At 54.5% G+C, this 12,734-nt stretch overlaps 1 protein-coding gene across 3 annotated transcripts in view; it reads left to right on the top strand.

The window, feature by feature from the left end:
- The window catches only part of IQSEC1 (IQ motif and Sec7 domain 1), a 183,674-nt gene extending 173,712 nt beyond the window's left edge, over window positions 1-9,962 (top strand). For 2 of the 3 annotated variants that reach the window (XM_011950653.1, XM_011950652.1), the window contains exons 13-14: window positions 4,332-4,381; window positions 5,639-9,962. In XM_011950653.1, coding sequence (XP_011806043.1) covers window positions 4,332-4,381; window positions 5,639-6,181 — 593 coding nt within the window. In that variant the 3' untranslated portion in view covers window positions 6,182-9,962. The remainder of the gene's footprint in view (window positions 1-4,331; window positions 4,382-5,638) is intronic. The other variant, XM_011950654.1, reaches the window with a different exon arrangement.
- The last annotated feature ends 2,772 nt before the right edge of the window (window positions 9,963-12,734 follow it).

The following is a 12,734-nucleotide window of genomic DNA, read 5'->3' as shown; positions in this document are numbered from 1 at the left end:
CCAAGTGACTCCTTGCTGGGCAGCCATCCGGGGCTTGGCAAGATATTTACCCTCATTCCTGGCCTCTACTACTGGTTGCCGGTAATATCTTCCCTGTCATGACAGTCACTGATGTCTCCAGAAATTGCCAGGTGTCCCCTGGGGGGCAGAATCACCCCTGGTTGAGAACCACTGGTTTTCCCAGTGGCCTTGTGAAACACAGCTAAATGTCACTGGACTGCTTTGGGCCTCTGCAGGCTGTGGGCCAGGACCTCTGTTTGAGTTTGTGCAGTGTGGCGGGCCCTGCTCTCTCCCTCCCCTGACAAAGCTGTCCAGCCCCTCTCAGGCAGCAGCGGTTCTGCCAGAACCAAGGCCCTTGAGCCCCATCCACCCCAGGGCCCAGAGGTCAGGACCCCAGCCGTCCACCCTCTGCCAGAGCTTGGGGGTCGGACAGCCACGTGCCGGGCCCACGTTCATGTGAGGGGTGAGCCCAGAGCCAGCTGCTTTCATGTAGTGTGATGATTGCTGTTGTCATTTAGGAATTCTGAGCTCAGAAGGACAATAAGGACTGAGACCCCACCCTGGGCCTACCATTAAAACAAAAGCAGGAACAGATCTCAGAGACCCCCCTGTACCCAGAAAAGTTTGGAGGTGAAGTGAGGTGGGGTTTGAGTCCAGGCAGCTGCCGAGACCCCAGGCTGGGGACAGGCCACCTGTGATCTCCCATTGGGACAGGTGGGTGCTGGCAGCCTTCCTGGGGAGGGGCAAGGCTGGCAGCGTCATGCTCTGGACCAGGTCAGGGCTGCAAGCTCCCCAGCGGCAGCATGGCCCCACCTCACTCACCACAGCCCTCACAGCACTGAGCCTAAAACACCACGATGAGCTTGTGGAAGAGGCAGGCCCGCAGGACAGTGTCCCCTCCATGGTTGGCACGTCACTGCTCCCGAAGCAGGAAACCCTGAGAGCAGCTGTCCCAGGTCTATACTCGACATCCATCCAGGAGAGGACATACCACAGACATGAAGCCAGGGGACTGATGAAGTAGCTGTAGATGGTGCCCGAAGGAACTCATCCTCAGGAGCCTCCAGAAGCCTCTATCATGCCAAGAGTTAGAGGGAAGGGGGCTAGCACCGGCCCTACCGCAGTGCATTGCCTGGTGTCTCAGCCCTGGTCTTCCTTGGGCCAAGACTCCCCACCCGGTCCTCATTCCAGTGGCACAAGAGCCCTGCTGACCCGAGACCAAGGACCCAGCAAGGACTGTGGGAACAGGGATCAACCGAGTGGTGGTGGACATTGACCAGTGGCCCCCAGCGGCCCTCCTGCCCCTCCCTGGCCAAGCTGCCCAGCTCTGAGTCCTTACGGAGAGGACCTGCCTGCAACAGTCTCCATGTCCTGTTCCAGGGGAGCAGTGACAGCCAGCAGTGGTGGGTGGACAGAGCAGCACCCCTGCCATGTGTGAAGCGGGCCAGGGCCCAGAGAGGGTGGTGCTTCCTCTTGCCCTGGCCACATCCCTCCCCACCATGTCAGGCCCAGCAGAGAACATGCTGCAGCACGCAGATGCCAGAGTCAGACAGCCTGAGCCCATCCCTCACCTCCACCTGCCCCCTCTAGCTCTCAGACCCTATGGGCCTGTTTCCCCCGCTGCAGCGAGGGAGTCAATGCATGGAAAGCCTTTCAGGCATGCCTGGCTCAGGCAGCGCCAGCCAAGTGTGTGTAGCTATCGTTTCTGTTGTGGTCATTGACACTGAGCAAGGCCACCAGCTCGGCTGCAGCATTGTTGAGGGTCACAGGACGAGTAGCCGGTGGGCAGGAGAGTACTGCCACGTGACGTCCTGCCCTGACTCTGAGGAAGCTGCAAAAGTTGTGAAGAACCATCCTGGGAGCCCTTCAAGAAAAATGGTTCCAAGTCCCTCCAGACCCTGCCCAGGGCTGGCTTGGCCTGATCTGCACACGTGTGGCGTGAGCCACTATTCTGGCCTGCCTGACTTCATCAGCCTGTGAACCTGGGCAGGTGTGGGAGGCTGCATATGCGTGGGATGTCTGCACAGATTGCTATGGGCAGTTATGGTTGTGGGTGTACCTATGAGCACAGGGCTCTGGGATTCAGCACAGAGGGAGCCCTGGGATCACCCTGCGTCTCTTGCTGACCTGAGACACTGAGAAAGTGGATTGTAAGACACTCAGCATCACTCCAAAACAGCGAAGTAAAGAACTCCTAAGTGTTCACCCAAGTTGAGCGGGGTAAGGAGGACCGTGTTTAACTCCAGGTGGGGACACTGTGTGGACCCCCAACCCCAGCCTTCAGGCCTGGCCCAGGTCGTGTCAGAAGCTATAGGCTGGCCAAAAGGAGTTGCCAGATACAGGCAGGGGAGGCCATCTCCCCTCTGCCCCTGGTTTTTAGTCAGCCAGAGGAGTCCCAGGCCTTAGAGGAGTGGGCTAGAGAGCTGATCTGAAAACCCTAGAGACAGTGGCGCTCTGTCCCTCCACGTTTCCACACGGCGCCACAGTATCCTGAGTGTCTGATGGCTGTGGCCACCCAAGAGGGGAGTGGAGGAGGGAGGCCATGTCCTGGGAGGCTGGACTCTAGTTTGCTTCATGTCCCTGGACCACTGTGTTGGGCAGGAAGGGAAGAAAGGTCAGCCCCTCTTCCCACACTGGCTGAAAAATGAGGAAATATGAGCCTCCTCTTTCTTCTGGCTGAGAATTAGGGCCAGGGTCCTACTTGACTGTCCTAGGTCCTCAGCAACTGGTGTCAAGCCCTCTTGCCCCGATGTGCCGTGTGGCCCTTTCCCAATAGTGGTCTCTGAGGGCCACATCACACAAGCCAGAGCCACCCAAGGCCTTCTGCTGACCCCAACTCCCACCTGGACCTCCGGTTTGGGGTCAGCAGGCAAGGCAGAGGGACTGGACTCCCCTGAGTCTGTGTGGCGATGCCCAGGCTGAAGCCATGCCAAAGCACAGCCCAGCACACTCAGAGGGCACGGGGAGGCTTGAAGCCCACAGCACTCCCTCCACCTGTCACTGGCTGGTGGCCCTGGGCTGGCTGGGAGGTGCAGTAACTTTCCCAGAGGCTGGGGACAGGGCACAGTGGGGAGGCCCAGCGGTTGCTTCCTTCTCCTAGGGTCCTGGGCCCAACCAGGCCTGGGGTCCAGCTCTGAAGGCAGCGTGGCCAAGTTATCCAGCCTTAGAGGCGGCCAGGTGCGCAGGTCTGGGTGTGAACCCTGCTGCCTGTGAGAATTGGGCCTCAGCGTCCCCCTCTCTGACACGGACACAGTGGCGAGTATAGGGTTGACCTGTCCAGTGCGGTGCTCAACACATGGCAATGCTGCCCAGATGGAAGCTTCAAGAATGTCAAGTGGGGAGGGCTGTTTCTCCCTCCCTCTTCCCATCCCCACTCCCAGAGCCCAGGCTGGCCCCTAAGGCCGGGCCCCGTCATGCTCCAGGCTTGGTGTTCCTCAAAAGTCCACGGAGAAGTCCTCAGGAGGGACTGTGGAGGCTGGGCGGGGCCGGGCTGGGCCCTAGGCACCCGGAGCCAAGAGGAAGACCCGGCCCTGCTTTGACGGACCCCGCACACCGAGTGCCTACTGTGTGCCCTGCACTGGGGCACGACGAAGATGCTGGCAGAGACCTCCTGGCTTAGGGAAGGCTTTGTGGCCCCTTGGGGAATGGTGCCAAGCAGAGGAATCCCAAGCTGGAAGGTGGTTTCCAGCAGCCCCCAGCCCTGTCTCCTGCCCCTGGCCAGGGCACTGCACAAACCAAAACTGAGCTCCTACAGGCAGCCGGGAGGAAGCGGGGGTATGAAGTTGTTTCCTCTTCACCCTCAGTGCTCGTCCTGCCGAGGAGGTGGGGGCATATATGTGTGTGTGCGGATATACACATATATATGGCAGTCACTGAAGGTGGGCATGCAGGACCTGCCATGCTGTTTGTGGCTATGGAGAAGCTGCCCTCACCCCTCCCCATTCACCCGAGTCGGGTGAACACACGAGTTGGAGGCATCGGGCCCACCTGTACACAGGCCTCAGCCCCAGGGCCCCTCTCAACAGACTGCTGGTCCAGGAGAAGGAGTATAAAATAGGGGCTGGTTGAAAAAAAAAAAAAAAAAAAAATTTTTTTTTTTTTTTTGCTTTTCAAAAACTTTATTTTGAAAATTCATTCCTGCACTGCTGCTGGCTTCCCCACTGAGCCCCTTCTCCGACCCCTCACACGTGGCTCCTGTGGGCAGGTGGGCCTGGCACCTGTGCCTGCTCCCAGCAGGGGTGCAGGCTCCGTGGCAGCAGCGTGGCGCCAGGCAGGCAGCGCCCCCAGCCTCATGTCCGCGTCTAACTTCTGGTATTGCATGTTCTGGGCAGGGAAGCGAGGGCGTCGCAGCAGTGCGGGATCGCTAGAGAGCAATGTGGAAGTAAGTAGGAAGCGCCTCCGTCCAGCTGGCTGTCCTGTGTCGCCTTCCCCAGTCCTCAGTTCATATCTGTTGTCCTGGTTTTTTTTGTTTGTTTGTTTTTTGGTTTTTTTTGTTTTTTTGGTTTTTGGTTTTTGGTTTTTGTTTTTGTTTTTGTTTTTTTGCTCTTCCTTCCCCTACTGCACAGAGACGCAGACACCCGCTCCCTCCCTGCCTGCCTGGGACCCTGTGCATGTCAGCTTCTCCTGTGTGCCTAGAAACATCCATGCCTCTCACCGCTTGTTTTGGACTGAACAGTGGGGGTGGTTCTGAATTTTGTGTTTTGGTTTCTGCTTAACTCCATCACCTATGGTCCCTGAGCATGGTTGACCATCCCCAGCTTCCGGCACCCCCGCCCGGGCCACCCGGCTTCCACTCATCCTCCACACTTGCTGTTGGATGTTTTTGCTGAACCCTTGACTTCCACGCCCACCCATCCCCATCGCTTTCTTCTTGGAGTTTGATTGCTGTGTGTCTGCGGCAGGACACCATGGAATTGCTTAGCTTGTGGGAGGAGGAGTGTCTTGAGAGAAAGAGAAATTCAGTGTGGATTTCATGATGTTTCACTCATCCTCCGGCCATCTCTGTGTTACTGTTCACATCTCTACCTCAGCTTGCAGATCTTTTTCTGTTTCCTTCTTTTTCCTTGTTTGGTTTGCAGTAGGCAGCTGCAGTGAAATGCCTAGGCAGCCCATTCCCCCAGAGGACAAGGTTTCTGAGCCCCACCTGTCCCTGTCACCACCTTCCCCGAGACCTCAGGACCCACATGGGCGGAGCAGGAGAGCTGAGGGCCCTGTTTCAGCAAGAGCAGAGCTCCTCTTCCAGGCACACCAGCCCCTCTGCACTTGCCACACACAGCGCACAGACACCCCAACCCAGGGGTTCCGATCTGAAACCTCAGGCTGCTGCCAGGGCCAAAGTACTTGTCAGAATGAGACTGGAAGTCCCACTTCTGCTGCGGCAGTCAGAGAGGCGGGCCCCTCCCCTGCCCTCACCCCCAACTTTGGTCAAGGCCAGTCACCCCCAAGTACCCTGCACTATAGTGAGAGGAGGTGGGGCCCAGTCCAGCTTCACTCAGCCCCACCCTCTGGCCAGCAAGTTGAACTAAAGCTTAGCAGTCAGTGGGTGAATTTTTACATTTACGAAAAAAAAAAAAAAAAACATTCTGACCTAAGTGCTTGAAGATCTTTTAATTTTGATTTCTATGAATTTCCTTTTTAGGGGTCCATCATTAGCAGTCCTCACATGCGCCGGAGAGCTACATCAACACGAGAGTGTCCATCTCGCCCACACCAGACTATGCCCAACTCATCTTCCCTCCTGGGCTCCTTATTCGGGAGCAAGAGAGGGAAGCCCCCTCCCCAGGCCCACCTGCCCTCAGCCCCAGCCCCGCCACCCCCTCACCCACCGGTGGTCCTGCCCCACCTGCAGCACTCCGTCGCTGGCCACCACCTGGGGCCCCCAGAGGGGCTGCCGCAGGCCCCTGTGCATGGGCATCATACCCAGTACTGCCACATGCAGCAGAACCCACCCCCCTACCACCACCACCACCACCACCACCCACCCCAGCACATCCAGCACGCACATCAGTACCACCACGGCCCCCACGGGGGGCACCCAGCCTACGGGGCCCACGCCCACGGCCACCCGCCGCTGTCCTCGGCCCACATGGGGCACACAGCGCACCACCACGGGCAGCCCCCTGCCCCGCCGCCCCCCACCAGCAGCAAGGCCAAACCCAGCGGCATCAGCACAATTGTGTAGACAGCCTGGGCAGGTGTCCCAGGTTCCCTGAAACAGCTGCACACCACACAGGGCACGCCCGGGGGTCGCCAGCCGCACACCAAACCCGGGGCACTTCTGTTGCCATCTCTCCCCTCTCCCCTCATGGCCCAACTGGAGCCCCAGGAGCCCATAGGGCTGGTGTTGTGTGGAACAAAGGTCCAGATTTAATTTAGTGTTGGCACCCCGAGCTCCGCTCACCTCAGTCTGAGGGATGGGTGGGCCTCAGACACCATCAGCCTTGAAACGGTGCCGCCAGCCAAGTAGATGTTGAACTGCCTCCCCCACTCCAGCTCTCAGCTCCCTGTGCCCTAATTTACATGCCTGTGAAAACCCAACCTAGAAAACGAAGAAATGAGATACAAAAACAGAGACAAAACAAACCCCAAAACTTGCTGCATTATTGCTCTTTTATTGACAATGGGCAAAAAATTAAGTAGACCTGATATGGTTGATGAAAATACGTAAGTAAACTTTATATAATATAAATATATAAATATATAAATATATATATATATATACTGTATAGGTAGTACTTGTGTGTGAAAGGCAGGCGTTTCAGTCCACAACATTAGCAATACCCACCTTACAAGGAGCTCCACTTACCTAGTAGGAAGACAGTACCTTAGCTGGGTGTGTGAGACAGTAGACCAAACCCTAAATGCTAGGAACAAATTCAGATACTTCATATTTTCATACAAAGAAGTCCCTCTAGGACTGGCTAAAATCTTTACACAATCATTACTAACTGTGCCAAGTAACATAGCATCTAACTGTTTAAAAAGTCCAGTATTGCTTTGTATAAATCCTTATTTTATTAACAGAATACTATCATAAATAGTATTATAATGCTCTGTTATTTCAGGTAAGCAAATAGCTAAACTGCAGTACACTCTACAGTAGCAACTCAGGACAGCTGGTTATGAGCTGGTTGTCTTAGGACATTGGTTACACAGATTCTTAGACACTTTAATGGCTGCGATAACTGTGAATCTCCATGATCCATGTTTCTTTTACGCGCATATGATTTAATGCACACTCATTCAGAGTCCTCCGAGAGGGGCACCCATACACGGCAGAAGTGTTCATCTCCAACCTGAAAGTGACCAGCTCTCATCCTCGTCTCCCCAACACCATAACTTCCTCATCCCGCCTCCAACCCACACCAGGCCGAAGCCCTCAGAGAGTGTTTTCACCAGGAACCACTCTCGAACCTGAAGGTTGACTTTAGCGTTTAGCAACCCAGGGCGGTGTGTGTGTTCCCTGTTTTGTTTTCTGAGTGGTAGCAGTGATCATCGTAATTCCATGTAGCCATGTGCTAGCAGAACCCCTGTGTCATCACCGTGGCCCGTGTGACCCCAGCCGACGAGTGCCGGGCGGAGCCCCCGCTGCCTTCCCATGGTCCAGTGAGCTGCCAGGGCATCACATGACTCTCAGCTGTGCTCTTGTCGCTTCTGTGTTGTGGTGACACCATGCGCTCCCTGGGCCAGATGCTGCACGTGGCGGGTCTGTGCCCGAGTCACCCACGGGCCATACTTTGTAGTTTCAGCCTTTCGAGCCACTGCAGCCGTCAGTGCTGTGCTCCTAAGCCATGGGACCCGAGGACTGCCCCCCGGCGCCTGTCCAGGCGGAGGCCCTTTCAGAAAGGGCGAAGCTCACGCCTGACTCTGCGGGCCGTGGGGCCGCGTGCTCGGTGGACAGCGTGGTGAGCCGTGGCCGGACGGCAGGAGGAGAGGGGAGCCCCCTCTGGCTGTGTGTCACCTTGGCTGGCTGGCTGGCCAGGGTTTTGCTGATTTCCCTCCACATCCCTCCCCTCGCTCATATCATTGAGATCACCGTACCAGCAAATCTGCAAACCAAGCACTTTGTTAATCTCCACAGAGAGCAAATACAGCAATCTAGAGTTTAGCCTTTTTAAAATTAAGTGTGACTTTAACCTGCCCACCTGTGTCCTCCCATTGGTGTGGCATTTCTTTCTTTGGTGTCTGCTCAGAAAGAAACAGCATGGGAGCATGTGATTGGGTCCAGGCTAGGCTGTGGGGGAAGCGCCCTGGTGTCCCCGACTCCTCAATTCTTAGGTCTTTTCTAAAAGCCAGGCTTCCTAAAGCACTCTTTGTCTCGCAGCTTTGAGGAGGTTGTTCTGACCTGGAAGCGTTAAACTGCTGCATGTCATCCGGTGTCAGCTGTGAGGCCGCGCTCTGCGGATTGTACATTTGCAAAATGTATTGGTGTGACCGTAGACGCATCGTTGAAGTAAAGCGATCACATATTGAGTATGTCAGCTTTTCTCGCCCTCTTCTGTGCCAAGGGGAGAGTCTCACTGTAACCTTTAGGTTGTTCCAGAAAAGATTCAGGCCATTTGGCATAGAACTGCTTTCTGAAGGGCAGCACTAATGAATAGGAACAGGCAGTAAACCCCAGGAGGGGCTTTCCAGAAACTCTCCCTCTCCATCACCATCCTGCAAGCTCCACAGCCTCGGGCTGCCAGCCTCTGGCACTGTCCTGGCTGTGTCCTGGAGCTGTGCTGGGCAGCAGGCCTGGGCCTTGCATAAGGACCTGCTGGAGCCCACTGAGCCCATCCTGGGGTTTCCAGCCACGCTGTATGCTCCTTCAGGCCAGTGAGGTTTCATCCTGTTTTATTTGCAAGCTTATCAAAAGTTTGTGGAAGATACATTGTTGGATTCTGGAGACTGGAGTCATGCTGCCCACATCTTGTTTGGGAAGCGAAAGCTCCCAGTGAGCTGGTGTCCCCGTGTGTCTTTCATGGGACTGTCCCCTCTCGATCCCCACCTGTTACAGCCATAGCTTCGGGGTCCTGTCATCACGTCCCACGGGAGGGGAGGCAGAAGGAGGCCGAGGGCCCCAGGATGTCTGCCTGGTCCCTTCTCACTGTGAGGACACCTTTGGCACACCTTTCTCAAGTCACACAAACTATTGTAGTTACATACAGAATTGCTGACAGGAGCAGGAGACGCTGAGGGAAACAGCTGGCAATGTGACAAAAGTCTTTCCTGGGACAACAATCAAATCATGTATTTGTATTTTTTTAAGTTTACCAATGACTTGTACAACAATGTAAAAATAAAGTTCATCCAATATGATGTGCACATCTTGCTTAAAAATGTCTTCAGCATCCAGTGCAGAGTGATGTTTCCCTCACACACTGCATGCGGCACGAGCCTCTTGTTTTTCTTAACAATGAGCTGAAAAGACAGCAGATGTTCACAGCTGATGCTGGGTGTTGACTCAGCTCCACGGGAAGCTCTGTGCCCGCAGGTGAGCACGCACAGTCTTATAGTTCTCCTTGTAAAGTATCATCACCCTTCCTGCCTGAGAAACGAGTGCATTTGTATTTTATATAACAACAATAGTCCAGGCAGCATGGCTACACTGAGCAGGGTGAGGTGGGGGCGCTGAGCACAGGACAAGGGGGAGGGGGCCTGCCCTCCACTCAGACCATCCGCGTCGCCCGTCTGTGTGCAGTCACATTGAGACTGCACACAGCATGCGTCTCCTCTTGGGAGATAACTTTTGCCTCCGAGTTGTTTGAAGCAATTAGAATCAGGTCCTGAATCCCCAGACTGTTCAGAGACTCAAGGGACACCTCCCTCACAAGAAACCTGGCACCCCCACTGTGTACCCGTGGGAGGGAAGGAGTGCGTTTGTGTTCATCTGCATTCTGTTTGTCAGTGGTAACAGACTCTATCAGTGTAAAACCATGGTTGTGATCATGTGGGGAAATCAAATAAATCCTTTGAAACTCTCGGATTCTCAGTTTTTCTGAAAAGTCCAGAAGTTGCCCTGTTGGCCAGACCCAGATCTCCAGCTGATGAGTTTCTCCATTCCTTGTCATGACTCAGGGCACTCACTTTCCTTGAAGACATTGGACTGACTTGACTTTGAGGACACTGATACAAAATTTAAAATAAAGGGACACATCACAACCAATTGAAGGTTTCAAAGGTATTTATAATTTCTAGCAACTTTTTTTTTTTTTTTTGAGACGGAGTCTCGCTGTCGCCCAGGCTGGAGTGCAGTGGTGCCATCTCAGCTCACTGCAAGCTCCGCCTCCCGGGTTCACGCCATTCTCCTGCCTCAGCCTCCGGAGTAGCTGGGACTACAGGCACCCGCCACAGCGCCTAGCTAACTTTTTCTATTGTTACTAGAGATGGGGTTTCACCATATTAACCAGGATGGTCTCGATCTCCTGACCTTGTAATCCACCCGCCTCGGCCTCCCAAAGTGCTGGGATTACAGGCGTGAGCCACTGTGCCTGGTCATATTTCTAGCAACTTTCAACAAATGATGGTCCCTTCATGGAGTAAGAGGGGATGAATTCTATTAAATGTTGAGGTACACTGGTTATGACTTAGGGAAAAACAAAATACCCAGTGGCCCAGTCCCCAGTGAAGATGGATGATGACATGAGGTCAGAACAGCCTGCTTTTCCATGTTGGCTAATGTCATGTGCAAAAGCCAAGACGGTAAAGTCATTCTCCTGGAAGGAAGAGGCCTAAGTTTCAGTGCACGGGATAAAATGAACTGGCAGATCTAGCTAGTGAAAAACAAAGTTAATTTTGGTGACCAAAACGAGCTCTGGCCCTCCCTCTGTACAGCACATTCTGATTGAAAGATGTTCTCACATGGGCTGCCTCTTCCAGTCTCATTCATAGCCGCTACTGGCTCATCCAGACTGAAACCGGGAAACCAGCCATTGCAGTGCACACACCCTGGTGCCTTGCCCAATGCCTGTCTCTGCAAATGGGAGTCCATCCCTTTTACAGACCATTCAGGGGCCCTTCAAGAGAAGCTGGGTACAAAAATTCCCTGAAGTATCCATTTCTGCCTCGGTTTGATTTTTGCGATGCAGATCTGTAGCCCAGGAGCTGCTGGAGGTAGATGAGCTAGACCGGGGCTCCGAGGCGGTGATCTTCGGGGGATTGTGTTTGTCTCCCCCTGCCCTGAGATTGTGAGCTGCATGATCCGCCTCTGTGTGTCCAGTCAGCCCCAGTACTGGGCTTGTCAGCATGCATCTATCTGAAAATGAATGGATGGCAGGGGTTCAGGTCACACCACCACCAGCAGCTGGTCTTTGAGGATACTGATCATTGACATTATTAAATGTATGGAAACAGTTTGCCCTACTGCCCCGCCCCACACAACTTCCCTTGACACTGAGAAGTCTGACTGGGAGACACCTGACTCAGACCTTGAGATCATGCTTCTTCCTCCTCCCTGGCTGCACATGACTTCCGTGCCACCGAATCCCAGGAACACGTTTAGTCCCTGCTTCACCTGACTCCTTGGCAGCTGTGACTGTTCGTGTCTGCCTCCTTGAAACGCTGGTTCCTGGGCACCTCTGGGCGATGTGCCCTTTCTGCTCTCTGGAGACTCCTTCACAGTCTCCTGTGCAGGCCAGTCCTCCTCCCTGGAGCTCGTGTGTGGCTTCGGTGAAGTCCAAGCCCTCTTCCTCCCTGTCCCCTCTGTGAGGCGCCCTCACACAAGCCCACGGTTTCAGTCCACCTTCTCCATGCCCCTGGCTTCCACATGTCATCTGCAGCCCAGACCTCTACTCTGGGCACCCATGTCCCCTTGGTGTTTCTGACAGCCCAGCCCTGCAAGCCCTCCATGACCATGCTCTTCATTATATAGCTCCATGCAGCAGAAACCTGATCCTCTCCTCTGTTCCCTGTCTTGGCGAATGACATCATCATTGACTTGTTTAAACTGGGACCTGGGGTTGCTGGTGTCCCGTCCATCTTTCCCCAAACCCTCTTGATTTATGCCTCCTGCTGCTTCTAGAATCCATCTGAGTCTCTTCACGTCTCAGCCCACTGCAGGCCCTCATGTCTCTCTCCTGGACTAGAGCTCCCTGCCTTGGCACTGGCTTTCCTGGGGGGACCCCTGTCTATTCCCCATGTGGGTCTTGCTCTGTTGCCAAAGTTGGAGTGTGGTGGTGCAATCACGGCTCACTGCAGCCCTGACCTCCTGTGATCCTCCCACCTCAGACTCCTGAGCAGCTGTGACTACAGGGGCGCACCACCATACCTGACTAGTTTTTTTGTTTGTAGAGACAGGGTTTCGCTATGTTGCCCAGGCTGATCTCGAAATCCTGGACTCAAGCGGTCCTCCCGCCTTGGCCTCCCGAAGTGCTGAGATTACAGCTGTGAGCCACTACACCCAGCTGCCTGGCCATGGAGTCATTTTTTTAAGGTGCTCCTGCTTCAAGCCTTATTGGTGGTTTCCTATTGCCCTTAGGAGGAAAGAAATCCCATCCTTCACATGGCCCCTGCCTGCCCCTCAACAGTCACATTCCCCTCACATTCCAGCCATACCAGCCTTGATTGTTTTGTGACTGTTCATGCATGTCCTTTGACAGTAAAGGTCAAAAAGTCAAGACGGTGTCTGTCTTTGTACACGCTGTAATCTCAACATGGAGCACAAAGTAGATTTCCTAAGTGAATGCCTCGGGAGCACAGCAGGAAATGTGCTACAATGCACACGCCATGTGGCAGCAACATGAGATCAGGGCCCA

Source organism: Colobus angolensis, unplaced genomic scaffold, assembly GCF_000951035.1.
Source record: "Colobus angolensis palliatus isolate OR3802 unplaced genomic scaffold, Cang.pa_1.0 Scaffold31, whole genome shotgun sequence".
NCBI classification, from domain to species: Eukaryota; Metazoa; Chordata; class Mammalia; order Primates; family Cercopithecidae; genus Colobus; species Colobus angolensis.
Note: the sequence above shows the minus strand (reverse complement) of the source record. Positions and strands in the feature narration are given on the sequence as shown.